Consider the following 18,588-nt stretch of genomic DNA (forward strand, 5'->3'; position numbering starts at 1 on the left):
AGAAGTCATAAGTATTCTGACCAATTCACCTATAGTGTATTAAAGTAGTCAAAAGTTGAGTATTTGGTCTCAAACTCATTGGTTGCATTTGCAGTTTGTCTTGGTTGTGTTTTGGGTTGTGTTTTGCCAAGTAGTAATTGAATGGTGGATGATGACTGGAGTAAGTTTATGTCTAAGTGAGTAGATAACATGTTTCTAAACACTACTAAATTAATCCTGATGATGCCATGATTAAGAACAATCATGAATGAATCATGAATAATAATGAGTGAGAAAGTTACAGAGGCTACAACAAAACATGCTAACCTCTCACCATTACCAATAACAGAGGGGGTATGATCCTTGTTCCTCTGTAACGTTCTCATTCATCATCATTCACGATTAATTCATGATTATTCATAATCATGGTAGCATCCACATGAATGTAGAAGTGTTCAGAAACATATTATATTCTTACTGACAATACAAGTGAAGTGACTCCAAAATTCACCATTCAGTTTCTATTGGGAAAAACATCATCCAAAACACAACCAAAACAAACTGCAAATGCATTCAACAAGTTTGTGGAATCACAAGCTTGATGTAATCACTGCAGGTAAGGAATATGGGACCAAATACTAAACTTATGACTACTTTAATACAATATAAGTGAATATGTCCAAATTATTACGACTTTTTCAAATGGGAGCACTAGACACATAAAGTGCTTTCATTTCTAAAAAGTAACACATATATGTATGAAAATATCCTCAAATAAAAGGTGACATTATATACTGTTGCGTAATATGAAACATTCCATCTCAAATCCAAAATGCTGAAGCATAGCACCAAATGTAAAACTGTAAGCTTCACTGTCCAAACACATATGGTGTGGACTATGTGTGCCTGGTAAACACATGTGGATCTGGTGAACAGTTATCACTTGTTGACCAACTACAGGAATACTGACCTCAGAGTCTCCAGTTCACAGTGGGGATTCCCCAAACCAGCAGAGAGCAGCTTCACTCCTGAATCCTTCAGGTCATTGTTACTCAGGTCCAGCTCTCTCTGGTGTGAGGGGTTTGACTTCAGAGCTGAGACCAGAGAAGCACAGCCTTCCTCTGTGACTAGACAGCCTGACAGCCTGGAAAGAGTCAAATCATATTAAAACCACACTGCTATTCTTTGGTGGTGAAAATAGTGGCAGTATATTTTTTCAACATATTCAGATATATCAGTGTCCTGAAACCTGACATATATATTCATAAATGAATGTATCATTATTAACAATGACAAATGATCGAAGCATTGCTTGTAGAGAGAAAAATGCATATTACAAATATTTGAGTAGACTGACCAGAGCAGTTTAAAAAGCAGTATCAGTCAAAAGACAGACAGTGAGGTATCATATTTAGATTGTATTGAGTATACAATCCACACCATATCTATTTTGACAGTGAAGCTAACATTTTAAATGTGGCTCTATACTCCAGCATTTTGGATTTGAGATCAAATGTTTCATATGAGGTGACAGTATATAATGTCACCTTTTATTTGAGGGTATTTTCATACATATCTGTTTCACCGTTTAGAAATGAAAGCACTTTATGTATCTAGTCCCCCATTTGAAGAAGTCATAAGTATTCTGACCAATTCACTTATAGTGTGTTAAAGTAGTCAAGAGTTTAGTATTTGGTCTCAAACTCGTTGGTTGCATTTGCAGTTTGTTTTGGTTGTGTTTTGGGTTATGTTTTGTCCAATAGTAACTGAATGGTGGATGATGACTGGAGTAATTTTCTGTCTAAGTGAGTAGATAACATGTTTCTAAACACTACTAAATGAATCCTGATGATGACATGATTAAGAAAAATCATGAATGAATCATGAATAATAATGAATGAGAAAGTTACAGAGGCTACAACAAAACATGCTAACCTCTCACCATTACCAATAACAGAGGGGGTATGATCCTTGTTCCTCTGTAACGTTCTCATTCATCATCATTCACGATTAATTCATGATTATTCATAATCATGGTAGCATCCACATGAATGTAGAAGTGTTCAGAAACATCTTCTATTCTTACTGACAATACAAGTGAAGTGACTCCAAAATGACAGGACATTATTCACCATTCAGTTTCTATTGGGAAAAACATCATCCAAAACACAACCAAGACAAACTGCAAATGCATTCAACAAGTTTGTAGAATCACAAGCTTGATGTAATCACTGTGGGTAAGGAATATGGGACCAAATACTAAACTTATGACTACTTTAATACAATATAAGTGAATATGTCCAAATTAATACGACTTTTCCAAATGGGAGAACTAGATACGTAAAGTGGTTTCATTTCTAAACGGTAAAAAATATGGGACCAAATACTAAACTTTTGACTAAATTAATCCTAGTGTGTGTGTTTGTGTGTCCAGTGTGTGCCTGTGTCCAATGTGTGTGTGTACAGTGTGTGTGTGTGTGTGTCCAGGTTGTTTGTGTGTCCAGCGTTGTTTGTGTGTGTGTGTGTGTCCAGTGTGTATGTTTATGTCCAGTGTGTGTGTGTGTGTCCAGGTTGTGTGAGTGTCCAGTGTGTGTGTGTGTCAAATGTGTGTGTATGTGTGTGTCCAGTGTGTGTCCAGTGTGTGTGTGTCCAGTGTGTCCAGTGTGTGTGAACCAAAACAAACTGCAAATGCATTCAACAAGTTTATAGAATCACAAGCTTGATGTAATAATAATAATATAATATGCCATTTAGCAGATGCTTTTATCCAAAGCGACTTACAGTAATGTGTGCATACATTTTTACGTATGGGTGGTCCCAGGGATCGAACCCACTACCCTGGCGTTACAAGCGCCTTGCTCTACCAGCTGAGCTACAGAGGACCACATGAATCACTGCAGGTAAGGAATATGGGACCAAATACTAAACTTATGACTACTTTAATACAATATAAGTGAATATGTCCAAATTATTAAGACTTTTTCAAATGGGAGAACTAGACACATAAAGTGCTTTCATTTCTAAACAGTAACACAGATATGTATGAAAATATCCTCAAATAAAAGGTGACATTCTGTACTGTCACCTAATATGAAACATTATATCTCAAATCCAAAATGCTGGAGCATAGCACCAAATTTAAAACTATAAACTTCACAGTCCAAACACATATGGTATGGACTATGTGTGCCTGGTAAACACATGTGGATCTGGTGAACAGTTATCACTTGTTGACCAACTACAGGAATACTGACCTCAGAGTCTCCAGTTTACAGTGTGGATTCCCCAGTCCAGCAGAGAGCAGCTTCACTCCTGAATCCTTCAGGTCATTGTTAGTCAGATCCAGCTCTCTCAGTTGTGAGGGGTTTGACTTCAGAGCTGAGACCAGAGAAGCACAGCCTTTCTCTGTGACTCCACAGCCTGACAGCCTGCAAAGAGATCATCATGATTTCACAAACACACTGTTAATTTAACACCAGTAGTGTAGAAGCACAATGGCAGATGCATTTGGTTTATTCTCTTAAACTACATATAGATTCATCTTCCGTCTCCTAGAATTGTATGGCCATATTGTTATACTAATGTGAACATCAATGCATTGATTCAATATGTTTCTCAATAATACATATATTTCTCTAAACTGAATATTTCTTCCTGATGATTATTACTTAAATGTCATTTGATGTACTCACAGAGCAGCTCTGGAGGCTTTGACCACTGGCAGCAGCCTCAGAAGACCTTCCTCTGATCTGGAGTATTTCTTCAGGTCAAACACATCCAGCTCCTTTTCTGAAGTCAGCAACACAAAGACCAGAGCTGACCACTGTGCAGGTAACAGTTTGGCTTCTGAGAGACTTCCTGATCTCAGGTAGCTTTGGATCTCCTCCACTAGAGAATGGTCATTCAGTTCATTCAGACAGTGGAACAGATTGATGCATCTCTCTGGAGAGGGATTCTCCCTGATCTTCTCCTTGATGTACTTGACTGTTTCTTCATGGCTCTGTGAGCTGCTTCTTGTCTTTGTCAGTAGACCTCGTAAGTACTTCTGATTGGACTCCAGTGAGAGGCCCAGAAGGAAGCGGAGGAACAGGTCCAGGTTTCCCGTCTCACTTTGTAAGGCTTTATCCACAGCACTCTTGTAGACAGTAACTTCAGTAACTTGCGGTTCGGCCATTAGATTCTCATTGTTGTTGATGAATGAGAGGAACACATATACAGCAGCCAGAAACTCCTGAATGCTCAGATGCACGAAGCAGTACACCTTTTCCTGGTACAGCCCACGTTCCTCTTTAAAGATCTGTGTGCACAATCCTGAGTACACTGAGGCTTCATTGACATCAATGCCAGCCTCTTTCAGGTCTTCTTCATAGAAAATCAGATTGCCCTTCATAAGCTGTTGAAAAGCCAGTTTTCCCAGTGACAGAATGCTCTCTTTATTCCAGTGTGGACCTGTCTCTTCTTTCCCAAGATACTTTTCATTCTTCTGTTTGGTATGAAACATCACAAGGTGTGAGTACATCTCAGTCAGAGTCTTTGGCATCTCTTCTCTCTTGTCTGTACTCAACATGTTTTCAAGGACTGTTGCAGAAATCCAACAGAAGACTGGAATGTGGCACATGATGTGGAGGCTCCTTGATGTCTTTACATGTGAGATGATTCTGCTGGCCAGGTCCTCATCACTGAATCTCTTCCTGAAGTACTCCTCCTTCTGTGGGTCATTGAACCCTCGTACCTCTGTCACCTGGTCAACACACCCTGAAGGGATCTGATTGGCTGCTGCAGGTCGGGTAGTTATCCAGAGGAGAGCAGAGGGAAGCAGATTTCCCTTGATGAGATTTGTCAGCAGAACATCCACTGAGCTTGACTCTGTGACGTCACAACATATCTTGTTCTTCTGGAAGTCTAGGGGCAGTCGGCACTCATCCAGACCATCAAAGATGAACAGAACTTTGTACTTGTCGTAGTTGGAGATTCTTGATTCTTTGGTTTCCATTGAGAAGTGATTGAGAAGTTCAATGAAAGTGTGTTTTTCCCTGTTCATCAAATTCAGCTCCCGGAAAGGGAGTGAAAATACAAATTGGACATCCTGATTTGCTTTTCCTTCAGCCCAGTCCAGAATGAACTTCTGCACAGAGACTGTTTTTCCAATGCCAGCGACTCCCTTTGTCAGCACAGTTCTGATAAGTTTGTCTTGTCCAGTTAAGGGTTTGAAGATGTCGTTACATTTGACTGCAGTCTCTGGTCTTGCTTGTTTCCTGGTTGTTGTCTCAATCTGTCTCAGCTCATGTTCATTATTGACCTCTCCTGTTCCACCCTCTGTGATGTAGAGCTCTGTGTAGATCTTATTGAGAAGTGTTTGGTTTCCTTGTTTAGCGATCCCCTCAAATACACATTGAAACTTCTTCTTTAGATTAGATTTGAGTTCACGTTGGCAAATCACAGCAAGCTCATCTGAATCTAGAAATAATTAATTATTTAATTTTACGTCTGTTTTAATGCCTACAGTATTCTAGGACTGTTATACATTTTAAATTATTATAATTTATTCGCTTAACTGACTGTATAAATCTGTAAATGTTTTCATAATGCATTACAAACTGGAGTGACTGATTATATTATTCTCTCTCTCTCTCTCTCTCTCTCTCTCTCTCTCTCTCTCTCTCTCTCTCTCTCTCTCTCTCTCTCTCTCTCTCTCTCTCTCTATTAATCAAAACAACACATCCCTGCTGCTACTTGATGAGGTCACTAGGTGTTGTGTTAAGGCTGCTACAATATCATTGAGTTACACAGCTACTTTAGCTGTACTTTAGCTACAGATTTTAAATGTTCTAAAACAGCATTCAACATGAGGCAGACAGCTCTTACTTTTCTCCAGTGTGTCAGCAAGCTCCTTCTGGTTCATTTTCCTCAGGACGTGCAGTGTGATCTTCAGAGCCCCCTCTCTGGCACTGCTCTCCTGCTTCTCATCTTCAGCATCCACCACTTCCTTATCCTGCTTCTGACTCTCAAAGCCTTCTGGGAGTTCTGGACTAAGAATCCTCTTGAACGTCTTCAGCTCGTTCTTCACAAATGTCATAATATTCTCTTCAAGCAACTGAAATAAATCAAGTAAATAAGTTAAGCAAGAGACTAAATGCTTTCTCATTAACATATGAATGAATGATTGACAGATCAACTTTACTTGAGGTAAACAAAAACAAATGTACATAACAGGACCACATACACTGAATATGGAGGCCAGGTCTGTTTGATGACTCTGGGAAGACTGACCACTGAGAATCTCTGACTCTGATCTCTCCTGTTGGTTTCTGTGGACAAAACATGAGACTACATTTCCTCATCCAGGGAGTGCACACACACACACACACACACACACACACACACACACACACACACACACACACACACACACACACACACACACACACACACACAGGGAGGGAATGTTGTGTTTGTTTAATATTGTTTCAGGACTATGAAAATGGAAAAAAAGATTAGCCTATGGATTATGAAAACAACAAAAAGAAATGGGAAAATGTGAGAGGAGAAATGACTAGAGACAGTGTTGTTTAACTCACTGACCATGACCCATGAGTTCTTCTTACCTTTGTTCAGTAGAAAAGTCTCCCTCTCTAAACACTATAGGTTGCATCATAGACTTGTCACTCTTCATGGACACACAGCTGGGTACAGGGGAGGCTGGTCTCTCCTGCTTGATTGGGCTTCAACACAACAGAGACAAACATTACGTCTCTCATCTACTCTGAGCTCAGATGGGGAAACATGAGAAGAGTTTCATTCCAAAACGCTATATATCCATTTTCAGAAATGTTAGTAAATTAGTTTCTATTGTTTAAAGAAATGATCAAATAAATGGTTATGTTTTCTCACTAGCTAATCATGGCAGGGGGTTGTTCAATGACAGACATGTGATTCTTTAAAATCGATCAATTAATGGCTCTTCGATATGGAGCTCTTCTTTATCTACAGTGGTGTTACTTTGGCAGATAATGTCACCCATCTAAATAAATAGTATATATATGAATATATAGTTAACTAAATGTATGGTGTTTTTGGTTTATGTCAGTTTCATTGTTTTTTATGCTATAAATGTTTATGTTATGGTTGTAAGTGGTAAAATGAACTAGAAAATGTCATATTTTGCAATTCTGAGTAATTACTACTTTACATTTACATTTACATTTTAGTCATTTAACAGACGCTCTTATCCAGAGCGACTTACAGTTAGCGCATACATTATTTTATCGAACCCACAACCCTGGCGTTGCAAACGCCATGCTCTACCAACTGAAGTATATTATTAGTAAGGATATACTTTATTCAGTACTACTGCAGCTACTAAATAATTCCAATAGATGGCAGCATAAGACCATGAATGACATTTCAGAAGATCAATTTAGTTTTCTCCCTGGATACACCACCACTCCCCTCACAGGAAAACTCCTGCACATGCTTTTTAGTGTCCCTTTCCACACTGCTAACGCAAGAGGAACGACTGAAAAAGCATTTAACAGATTACTGTGAAATAATATAATGATGATTCATGTTTATTATTAGCTGTTTTTATGCTCATGTTTTGAAATTATACTTCATTACTATAACGATTATCAATAAGCCTGAACATTAATTTAGTCACCTCTGGTCGAGAAAAACTTATTTTCCTAGTACATTCATTGTCAGATTCATCAACCAGCAGCGAGCACTCTGCCTTCTAGCACAAGTGAGGGGCATGTTGAGGTACATTTGCTAACTGGGAGGGTTGCATGATGTAATTTATTGGTGGGCTGGAAGACGCACTCTTGTCTTTTCTATTCCGAGGTTGTTTAATCAATATATTAGATATTTAAAAATGCGTGTATACTAGGGTTGAGGTTGGAGCATTTGACTAGTGATTATTTACCAGGGGTTCAACACCTGCTATAGTCACTATTTAATTGCTCTTCCAAAAGCATCACAGGCCTAATACGAGATATATCGGTAACTAAAGTAATGAGTGACCATTTTAGAAAATCATGGGACATATAGTATTTGGTTGCATGCTATTTTATGTCAATCATATTGCTGCTTGTAGCCTATAACTGATGCTTCGTGGTCTTATGCTGCCATCTATTGGAAATGTTTAGCAATTAAAAGTTATTAAGTCACGTACAGACTTTGGTGGGGCAGCTGAGAAATAAAGTGTATTAGATCAGTCTCAATCCTGCCCCACGCCAATTGCTGGAATTTCACACAGAGGTTACTAGGTCACCCAATTCAAACCACATTTGAAAAATAAAACAAATGTGTCTTGGAATTATACATATAATAAAATAACAACAAAATAATCAAAACGCTATTTAATAATACTAAAATAGTTTCTAAAAGTGTTCTAGGCTACCCTACCCTAGAATTAGGGGTTAGGGTTACGGCTAAAATAGGTTATAAGTAGGGTAAGAGTTTCTGTATAGCACTTTGTGACATCTGCTGGTGTAAAAAGGGCTTTATAAATACATTTGATTGATTGTTAGGTTTAGGGTTTTTATTTCAAAAAAACAGTATGGGTTTATAGCACTCTTGCGCCTCCCTTTGGCCATCTGTGGGTACTACATAACTCATTCATTACATTTTTTACATTTACATTTTACATATTTAGCAGACGCTCTTAACCAGAGCGACTTACAGTTAGTGAGTGCATACATTTTCATACTGGCCCCCCGTAGGAAACGAACCCACAACCCTGGCGTTGCAAGCACCATGCTGTACCAACTGAGCTATATGACACTTGCTAGGCTCATAATCTGAGGTAGCAACTGCGTCAGATCTACAAATCCATTAGCTAGACCACCCGATTAGACAACAATCACCCCATTATACCCATTTGGTTTGCAACTCAGTGAAACTGCGCAGCATTCGCTCAATTTGATGCCTACGAACGAAGACTTCGAAGCATATCAAATTACCCAGCAGCCATTTAGAAACAACAAGTCGTCCAAAAAATGGTTATTTCTTAATTAAAAATTGTCTTCTGGCTGTTTAAATCGGCCATATCTTGAAAAATAGGAAAGGGACATGCGTTTTAAACCTACAGGGTTAATGCTCACCAAGTAGCCGTAACCTTGTTAATAATAAGTTACCTGTGGTAAACCTACAGGGTTAACGCTCACCAAGTAGCCGTAACCTTGTTAATAATAAGTTACCTGAGGTAAACCTACAGGGTTAACGCAGGCAGGTCTCATTGATAACAATAGTGAAGCTGGCGTTGTGACGCAGAACAATGGGCTGGGAATAGAACGTTCTGAAGGCGAGTCGGTGTCACAGAGCTCAACAGAACTAATAGGAGCTGGTAGGGTGAAAAATACCCTAAAATAAGGCCTGTTTTTTCACAATTACTTCATAACCAGGGACAGAAGGTAATATTATGAAACTGGGCTCCATGGCGGATGCAATTAACTAATTTTATCAGAAATAAAGGTTGTAAAAAATGTCACTTGAGGCGCCCCGAAAATAATATTCAAAAGTTCAGTCCTTGGACACAGAGGGATTAAACACTAAAGTTACCGTCCATCTAGTGAAGAGAGGAGAACCGGACAGAGGGAGCGTAGGAAGCCAGCATCCGTCAACGAGAGAGGGAGAAGCCCTCCACGGTATTTACATTTACATTTACATTTTTGTCATTTAGCAGACGCTCTTATCCAGAGCGACTTACAGGAGCAATTAGGGTTAAGTGCCTTGCTCAAGGGCACATCGACTATTTAACAGGTGGAAGAAACAACCAGGGAGCTCCATCGGTCCACAAGAAATGCAGGCAGCCGGTGATGATGTAGTGGTAGCCAGGATAACTAGGATGCTGCTGGTAGAGTAGCTAGCTTAGCTAGCTGTACCGACTAGCTTGGCTAGCTAGCAGGTCGTTCGTCTGTCCCTCGAGGATGATGACGAATCCGGTGAACCACAAGATGAAACAAGGATAGCGAGTGAAAAGGATCTGGCTACACTCATACTGTCACTGAACATTAAGCAAATTGAACAATAAACTTCGGCATCTCAACACTGTAACAAACTCCGTCGTTATTCCCCAACATCACCTCAGTCCACTCTGCGCGTAACTGGACAATATGCTTGGCGCCAAACCGTAAGTGGACGCGGACAGTTCTGTACGGGGACGCGGACAGTTCCAGAACCACACAATACTAAACTAAACCAAGTCTTTACACTGGCTTACATTAGTAATATTCATTTTATTATTATGTAAAACAAAAATGTGTTGTTTTTTAAAACAATATTTTGAGATCTGGGCCCATATCCACAAAGCGTCTCAGAGTAAGAAATTGGTGTCATGTTCCCCAGAGAGACTCATTTTAGAGGCAGGGCCCCCCTCCTCTCTCTCCCCAGAGAGACTCATTTTAGAGGCAGGGCCCCCCTCCTCTCTCTCCCCAGACAGACTCATTTTAGACCACTAACCCCTAAACAGAGATACAGCATGTTGGTTGTGGTTAACACAAAGACAACTAATTATTGAATGTACATCTGCCACTCTCTCAGATAAATAAGTAGTACTGCTAGGTTTTACACAGTCAAATGTAACATTTTTTATAAATAATAATATACCATTTAAAATTATGCTTCAAATGAAAACCGAGATGACTGCATTACAATATAAACAGTAGGCTATAGGCCTATTTCAATCACATTGAAATATATTCTATGTTCAATATATTTAGTTTTATTTTGCTACTTGTAGACTACGGTCTGTAATTTGTCCCAATATATTTAATGATGTGTAGCCTAACATGTGCCCAATGATGTGCCAAATCTGTGATTTAGAATAAGCCGCCTCAATATTTGCAGCCGTAGGTGGTAATATCTCTCTAGGAGCTGATCTGTCATCAGTATTGTGAACTAATTATAATGTTAAGGAAAGATTTGAATGGAGAAAACTGATCCAAGAGCAGCGCCATTGAGTTCTATTTTGCTACTCTATTGTGACACGGCAATCAGGATATAGATAACATCTCCTCATCCAGGGAGTGCACACACACACACACATATTTTTACATTTACATTTTAGTCATTTAGCAGACGCTGTTATCCAGAGCGACTAACATGAGCAATTAGGGTTAAGTGCCTTGCTTAAGGGCACATCGACAGATTTTTCACCTAGTCGGCTCGGGGATTAGAACCAGCGACCTTTCGGTTACTGGCACAACGCTCTTACCCACTAAGCTACCTGCCGCCCCTCACACACACACACACACACACACACACACACACACACACACACACACACACACACACACACACACACACACACACACACACACACACACACACACACACACACACACACACACACACACACACACACACACACACACACACACACACACACACACACACACACACACACACATACACACACACACACACACACACACACACACACACACACACACACACACACACACACACACACAGGGAGGGAATGTTGTGTTTGTTTAATATTGTTTTAGGACTATAAAAATGGAAAAAAAAGGATTAGCCTATGGATTATGAAAACAACAAAAATAAATGGGAAAATGGGAGAGGAGAAATGACTAGAGACAGTGTTGTTTAACTCACTGACCATGACCCATGAGTTCTTCTTACCTTTGTTCACTAGAAAAGTCTCCCTCTCTGAACTCTATAGGACGATACATAGACCAGTCACTCTTCATGGACACACAGCTGGGTACAGGGGAGGCTGGTCTCTCCTGCTTGATTGGGCTTCAACACAACAGAGACAAAATTACATCTCTCATCTACTCTGAGCTCAGATGGAGAAACATAAGAAGAGTTTCATTCCAAAACGCTATATATCCATTTTCAGAAATGTTGGTCAATTAGCTTTTATTGCTTAAAGAAATTATTAAACCACTACAAGGCTTTATAAAGGTGTCTAAAGTGGGTAAATTCCACTTAAAGTTTCGGACTTGATATTCCCTGATGAAAAATGTATGAACCCCTTCAGAAAATATCCCTTAATTATAATCCACCGAAAAATGCACATTTTCTGTTGCTGCAGGATTATTTTCCTGCTGTGAGAAACTGGGTCAAATTAAGATATGGCATCTGTAAATGCATTCATCTTAAGGTAGCTAGGTGAGACAACCACGTATCACAGTCAAAGATACAGGATACGAACATTACATTCCAGCTAAACAATGGTTTTAAATCACATCTCAAATCTACAATAGTTACTTTGAAGGTACCTATTAGTAATCATTTCTGATGAAAAATCACAAATGTGATTTTCTTTTCTCCTATATAGCATTTTCTAATATAAATTCTTAAACAATATTTTCAGCTCACCTCTTGTCTTTGGTGTCATGTTCCCCAAAGAGACTCATTCTAGAGACAGGGCCCCCCTCCTCTCTCTCCCCAGAGAGACTCATTTTAGAGGCAGGGACCCCCTCCTCTCTCTCTCCAGAGAGATTCATTTTAGACCACTGACCCCTAAACAGAGATGCAGCATGTTGGTTGTGGTGGATACAGTGACAACTCATTCTAGAATGTCAATTGTTCTATTTTATTCATTATCTCTTAGAAATAAAACAGATACATCCAAACAGTCGGGTGATTTAATGCAATGACTTTTTCTAGCCCAATGACTCCTCAAAACCCACCCACAAGGCCTGAAAACTAGGCCAAAACATAGCCCCTGATAGGCCTACATCTTATTTCAGATAGCCTCCAGTAGCCTGGGCAAGATGTAGGCAAGATGTAAGCTGAATGATTTAGCAGCTTGCTTAGTTCAAATTGACAGACTAATTTATTTAACATGAACAGCAAGGCGATGTTGAGGTAGGAAGTGCTTCTGTTGCCCAGTAGCCTGCTGGAATAGGCTACTGAGGATGGGGTCGTAATTTCAATCAATGAATCAAATATTAATAATATGGATATGAACTGAATAGGTCCATGCTTGTCAACAACAGCCAGGTTATTTTTTTACCTGTAGCCTAATCTGGCTGACTGTTACCTTCAATCTAATGCATTCTAACATCTGATCAGCAATTGCAATAGAACTGTGACCAAGGTGACACTTGATAACTTCCAATTGAATTAACTAAACACGGCCATTAATAATTGCATAATAACACAAGGCTACTACAACAATAAACTGAAGTTAAAGGCTATTTATTACATCTGTTTGCCAGCTCCAGGTAGGCTACACAAGTGGCACAAAATGATTTGCATCGACTCCAGTCATTTCAACATATTTATAGTATAAAATGGCAGACTACAGTAGCCTACACAGGCATAACAATGAATAGGCTACTTGATGGCCAACAGATCTATCATTCTCCACATTTAATGTCTGTTTCATTGTGGAGGTTTTTCTCATAACAGAAGCACATGATGGAGTTCCATAACTTCCATTTTCAAAATGTCAAATTTCCACTCGCGAAACTCAAGAACTGAGTGTAAAAACCTTCGCATGATATGGTTTTCCATAAGCAAAGTCGACATTAACCCATATGAAAATCAAATTCCCTTTCAGGATCCATATTTTGGTATTTTTAAGGTAAATGATGAAGACAGCTGTCTGTTGAAACGTTGGTTATCAGGTTATTACATTATTTCATCTGAGCTCATAGAGTGAGACTCTCCTTTTCTTTTACAAGTGTTCTCCTCTGTTAGCCAGAACCTCTCCTAAACTGGTGTTCTACTCTGTTAGCCAGTACCTCTCCTAAACAGGTGTTCTCCTCTGCTACCCAGCACCTCTCCTAAACAGGTGTTCTACTCTGTTACCCAGCACCTCTCCTAAACAGGTGTTCTACTCTGTTAGCCAGCACCTCTCCTAAACAGGTATTCTCCTCTGCTACCCAGCACCTCTCCTAAACAGGTGTTCTCCTCTGCTACCCAGCACCTCTCCTAAACAGGTGTTCTACTCTGTTACCCAGCACCTCTCCTAAACAGGTGTTCTACTCTGCTAGCCAGCACCTCTCCTAAACAGGTGTTCTACTCTGTTAGCCAGCACCTCTCCTAAACAGGTGTTCTACTCTGTTAGCCAGCACCTCTCCTAAACAGGTGTTCTACTCTGCTAGCCAGCACCTCTCCTAAACAGGTGTTCTACTCTGTTAGCCAGCACCTCTCCTAAACAGGTGTTCTACTCTGTTAGCCAGCACCTCTCCTAAACAGGTGTTCTACTCTGCTAGCCAGCACCTCTCCTAAACAGGTGTTCTACTCTGTTAGCCAGCACCTCTCCTAAACAGGTGTTCTACTCTGTTAGCCAGCACCTCTCCTAAACAGGTGTTCTCCTCTGTTAGCCAGCACCTCTCCTAAACAGGTGTTCTACTCTGTTAGCCAGCACCTCTCCTAAACAGGTGTTCTACTCTGTTAGCCAGCACCTCTCCTAAACAGGTGTTCTCCTCTGTTAGCCAGCACCTCTCCTAAACAGGTGTTCTACTCTGTTAGCCAGCACCTCTCCTAAACAGGTGTTCTCCTCTGTTAGCCAGCACCTCTCCTAAACAGGTGTTCTACTCTGCTACCCAGCACCTCTCCTAAACAGGTGTTCTACTCTGTTACCCAGCACCTCTCCTAAACAGGTGTGTGTTTCTTTCCCCTCCAGTTTAAGGTAAACGACACCTGACTTTATATTAAAAGCCTTTTGGAATCCCCATTTTCCACTAAATAAGAAGTGATATTTCCTGGGGCCAGAAAAGGCTCTGCATGGTAGGAATAGCCCAGCAGCACTCCAACACTAGTTTGGTGAATTCCAAATGTTCCCTTTATTCTAGATTATTAACCTGAAATACTCACTTTACTTTCAAACTGCGTTGCAGTTTAGAGATTAAACTATGAGCTGCTCTGTCATCTCAAAATGGCCCCTGTACAGATACTTTGTTATTTTCAGTTTCAACTGCAGTCATGGCCTCACCCCTTTATATACCAATAGTAACCAGAGGGTGGCGCTAACAGTCAGTTGCATGCGATTGCAGTAACTCCTGGCATTGTGCCAAAGCTTGCTTTATTTTTTTTTATAGTCCTTCTTCAAGACATCTCTTAAATTATTTTAGCTAAACTTATAATTTACTCGAAATCAGGTTTAGTTGTGTTTTTTTCTCTCTGAAATATGATTTACTGTAGGCCTATAATAATTGTTAACAATGCTCAATTAAACTGTCTTAAAATATCTGATGATAAGTTGAATCAGGTGTGTAGGTCCTGGACAAGAACAAACGGACTGAGAAACCCTGAGATAAACATCAAACCATATCATTGAAAAGCTCCTGCACCATCTTCACCAGACGTTTTGCTGATAACAAAACACAAGAACGAAACACAAGACCTGAGCATGTGTAAAAACCTTCGCATGATATGGTTTTCCATAAGCACAGTCGACATTAGAATGCAGTATTTCTTGATGTGCATCAGTTCTACAGCGTTAATATGTTTTATGGAATAAGGGTTGTAAAATAGGTGTCTCCATAATGACAATGATAATAGCCTACCTTATATCTCATTCCAGGTATTCATTCTCTTACTCTGTCCTTTAGAATAGATTATTATTCAGATTATTGTTCAGAAATACTTCTTTTATTTTTTAGTTCTCTCCATATAGTGTTTTCTGCTCTGTCATCTCCAAATGGATCCTGTACTTTCAGTTTCAGCTCAGTCCCCTCCCCACCCTGATAATAAAGTGTTTTATTGGTATCTTCCACTAGATGGCAGTAAACACCTGCTGTAACTAGACTACGACTATGTGTTCGGTTTCATACATGCAGTTTCCCAGAGGAGGAGTGCTGATCTAGGATCAGGTCCCCCCTGTCCATTTAATCTGTTTCATTATGATCTAAAAGGAAAAACTGATCCCAGATCAGTACTCCTACTCTTTATGAATACTGTCACAGGTGACTCCTCAAGATGAGGCTCATGATTTATAAGTTATATTCTTTAAGAATCAATTAATATCATTAATTGAACTGCTTTGCCATGAACAGATCTGTGAGGTCTTAACTTAAAGGAACTATATAGATTTTATGGTCATTTAAATGGGGTCGAACATTCATCCCATCAGATTGTGTAAAGGATTTTATGAGTTCAGAAAAATACTGACTTGGAAGCATCTCTCTGACCTCACCCTGCTGAAACACACCCAAGTAAAGACCACATAGCTACAGTTATATGCTTTTCTGTTTTTACTCACTTTTACAGCCAATGTGTGCACTGGCATCCATATGAATCAGTGGAAAATACAGACTAGTTAGCCATCTCCCAATAGATGGACCCCACGCAGAACTTTCAGCAATGCAGCATCTTCAGTAAGCGAGTATTCCAGACACTCTCTTCTTATGAACCAGTTGCTATTAAATGAAGGTTTTTTTTACAGAAAACCTGCGGCTACGGTAGGATTCTAGGCTAATCTGGGCTGGCACATCTGTTCCAAGATAGTCAGGAACAGTCGGAGGTGGAGGGGGCTGTGGAGCCATTATCCTGGCGGTGCTTGTGGAAGGGTGGGTAGGCTCTGCAAACGGAGCTAACTGGAGCTCGGCAGCATCATCACTGTTGGGCTTGCCGGCGGCCTCGCTGGTTTGATGATGCTGCTGCTGCTCATCACTCTCCTTTGGCTTTGTTTGGCTACTTTTTGTCCCATTGTCTGAAGAAGCCTATTGTGGTGAAATGTCAGGAGTACGTTTTTTTTTTTTAACGTTTAAATGAGCCACATGGATGCTAACTGGGGACTCAGCTAAAACTAGACAAATACACCTTTTTATTTTGGTATTTTGGGGACCAAATAAATGTATACCAACAGTGGACAATTCCCAGCAAAAGCATGGAGCTCCAACTCTCTAGTGGAGAATAGAGGGAGTATTCCCCTTGGAGAATCCAGAGTGGCTCACTGAAGAAAAACATATTGGAGAATAACAACAATCTCAATCTGAAGCTCTAAAGAAAAAAGGGGAATTCCTCTGAAAATCAGGAACACCATTCTTCCTCCTGCCCCACCTATTGTCCCTGTATGAATATTAGTTGGCATCTAATTGAAGAACATACTGCTTTATAGATCCCAGCCTGACAAACAATTGTTTGGGCCTTACTTTGAGCACTTTGCACTGTGCCTCCATTGAGTCTCCATGTGTCAAGCAGTACAGAGAAACGCCCTCTAGATGACAGCAGAGGCCTGCTCTTGGATCTACCCTGTCTAACCACCAGTTTAGTGACCTTGTTCCATCAATATGTCCATACTACTTCACAACCGATTTGAGGTGTTGACCAGCAATGTCCCATTGGGCTCAACCAAGCAGAGAGTGAGGTTCTAGAAAGAGGACTGACTTTCATACCAACTCCTAAACAGATGGACTGCAGGGAGCTCCGGAGGGATCTACACTTCTATCATAGAAGATTGAAGTTATTAGATAATTTTGATTATGAAACAGATTTCCCTCATATACTATTTCCAAACCCCTCACATTGGGAACCTAAGTTGGAGTCAGTGTCAGAAACTATACAGACTCAGAAATACACAATGGAAAGAGGAATACATTGTCTTTGCGGAGGGTGGATGTTGAAATTCAGTCTGTTAGCTTTGTAAAGGAATGTTTATTTAGTCCCTACTTAGTTGTGTATTCAGCGGATCCAAGCCCTGTAATGTTAGGCTGGCTATTCAATAGGCTACATCTGTCAGTGCAAACTTTGATTGAGCAAATGATGACGTCGTTTACATTTATTTTGGTGCTCCCTCACCTAAATAAATAGCACTACACCACTGGATAAAGGACCATAAATGATTCTGTAGCTCAAGCGGACTCTGTCTATTGAATGTCTGACGGCGACCTAACTTTTTAACATTATAAGAGTTTGTATGCAGCCCAGACCTACCAGTCTGCCCATCTTTCCTTAAAATCAACACATTTATCCTAATTTTAATGTTGCAGAGAAATGTGTGCCACAGTTTCAACATCCATTGTGTAACTGCGTAGGCTACACACTTACTTTTAATTTCATATGAGGAAACTGGTGCGGCCGCCTGTTTTCTTGCAGATGAAGTAGCCTCTCATAGGGAACTCATTCAACCAGCCTAAACAACAGTAAATAAAATATGTCAAATGGTCAAAAAACAATGGTGTAAAGAGAATCATGTCCTCCTAATATAGCCATGTACATTAAAGGGAGGTATGTTGCTACAGATGTAGGATTTTCATTTGAGCCCGTTTGCTACAGCAGGAAAATAATCCTGAAGCAACTCGACATTTTGAATTATTATGTGGATTATAATGAATTGACATTTTTCAAAAGGGAAAGGTGGAAAAGTGGAAATTGCAAACTTCAGAAGCCTTTTTAACCCTCAAATACACAACAAGTTTTAGTTCTCCTGCAACCGGCTGATTAAATTAAGATCCTACATCTGTACAGAGCTTCTCTTTATCTAAACCAAGGCAGTTTGCATTATTAGCAATGATGTTGCAACTGTCAGCTGCAGTAAACCTATGTGATTGGATAGGTTTCTTTCCCCATGCTGTGGCCCTCACCAACTGGCCATCTGGCCCATAGAGACTAAAGGACTATACACTCTATGCTGCACACCACATCAAGCCATCTCTGAACTGTACACTACCATCTGGCCCATAGAGA

At 40.0% G+C, this 18,588-nt stretch overlaps 2 protein-coding genes across 2 annotated transcripts in view; both read right to left on the reverse strand.

The window, feature by feature from the left end:
* Nucleotides 1-5,505, reverse strand: part of LOC311121150 (NACHT, LRR and PYD domains-containing protein 12-like) — a gene marked incomplete at its 5' end in the record, with an annotated part of 11,126 nt that extends 5,621 nt beyond the window's left edge. The window contains 4 exons of the mRNA XM_084195672.1: nucleotides 950-1,123; nucleotides 3,234-3,407; nucleotides 3,672-5,436; nucleotides 5,496-5,505. Coding sequence (XP_084051798.1) covers nucleotides 950-1,123; nucleotides 3,234-3,407; nucleotides 3,672-5,436; nucleotides 5,496-5,505 — 2,123 coding nt within the window. The remainder of the gene's footprint in view (nucleotides 1-949; nucleotides 1,124-3,233; nucleotides 3,408-3,671; nucleotides 5,437-5,495) is intronic.
* The window catches only part of LOC311121152 (NACHT, LRR and PYD domains-containing protein 12-like), a 103,026-nt gene extending 87,468 nt beyond the window's left edge, over nucleotides 1-15,558 (reverse strand). The window contains 4 exon segments of the mRNA XM_084195673.1: nucleotides 6,585-6,701; nucleotides 11,623-11,739; nucleotides 12,325-12,468; nucleotides 15,468-15,558. Of these exon segments, the coding sequence (XP_084051799.1) occupies nucleotides 6,585-6,701; nucleotides 11,623-11,739; nucleotides 12,325-12,452 (362 nt within the window). The 5' untranslated portion in view covers nucleotides 12,453-12,468; nucleotides 15,468-15,558.
* Nucleotides 15,559-18,588: the final 3,030 nt, after the last annotated feature.

The sequence above is a fragment of the Coregonus lavaretus genome, assembly GCF_964263955.1.
Source record: "Coregonus lavaretus genome assembly, contig: HAP1_SCAFFOLD_1100, whole genome shotgun sequence".
In the NCBI taxonomy this organism is placed as follows: Eukaryota; Metazoa; Chordata; class Actinopteri; order Salmoniformes; family Salmonidae; genus Coregonus; species Coregonus lavaretus.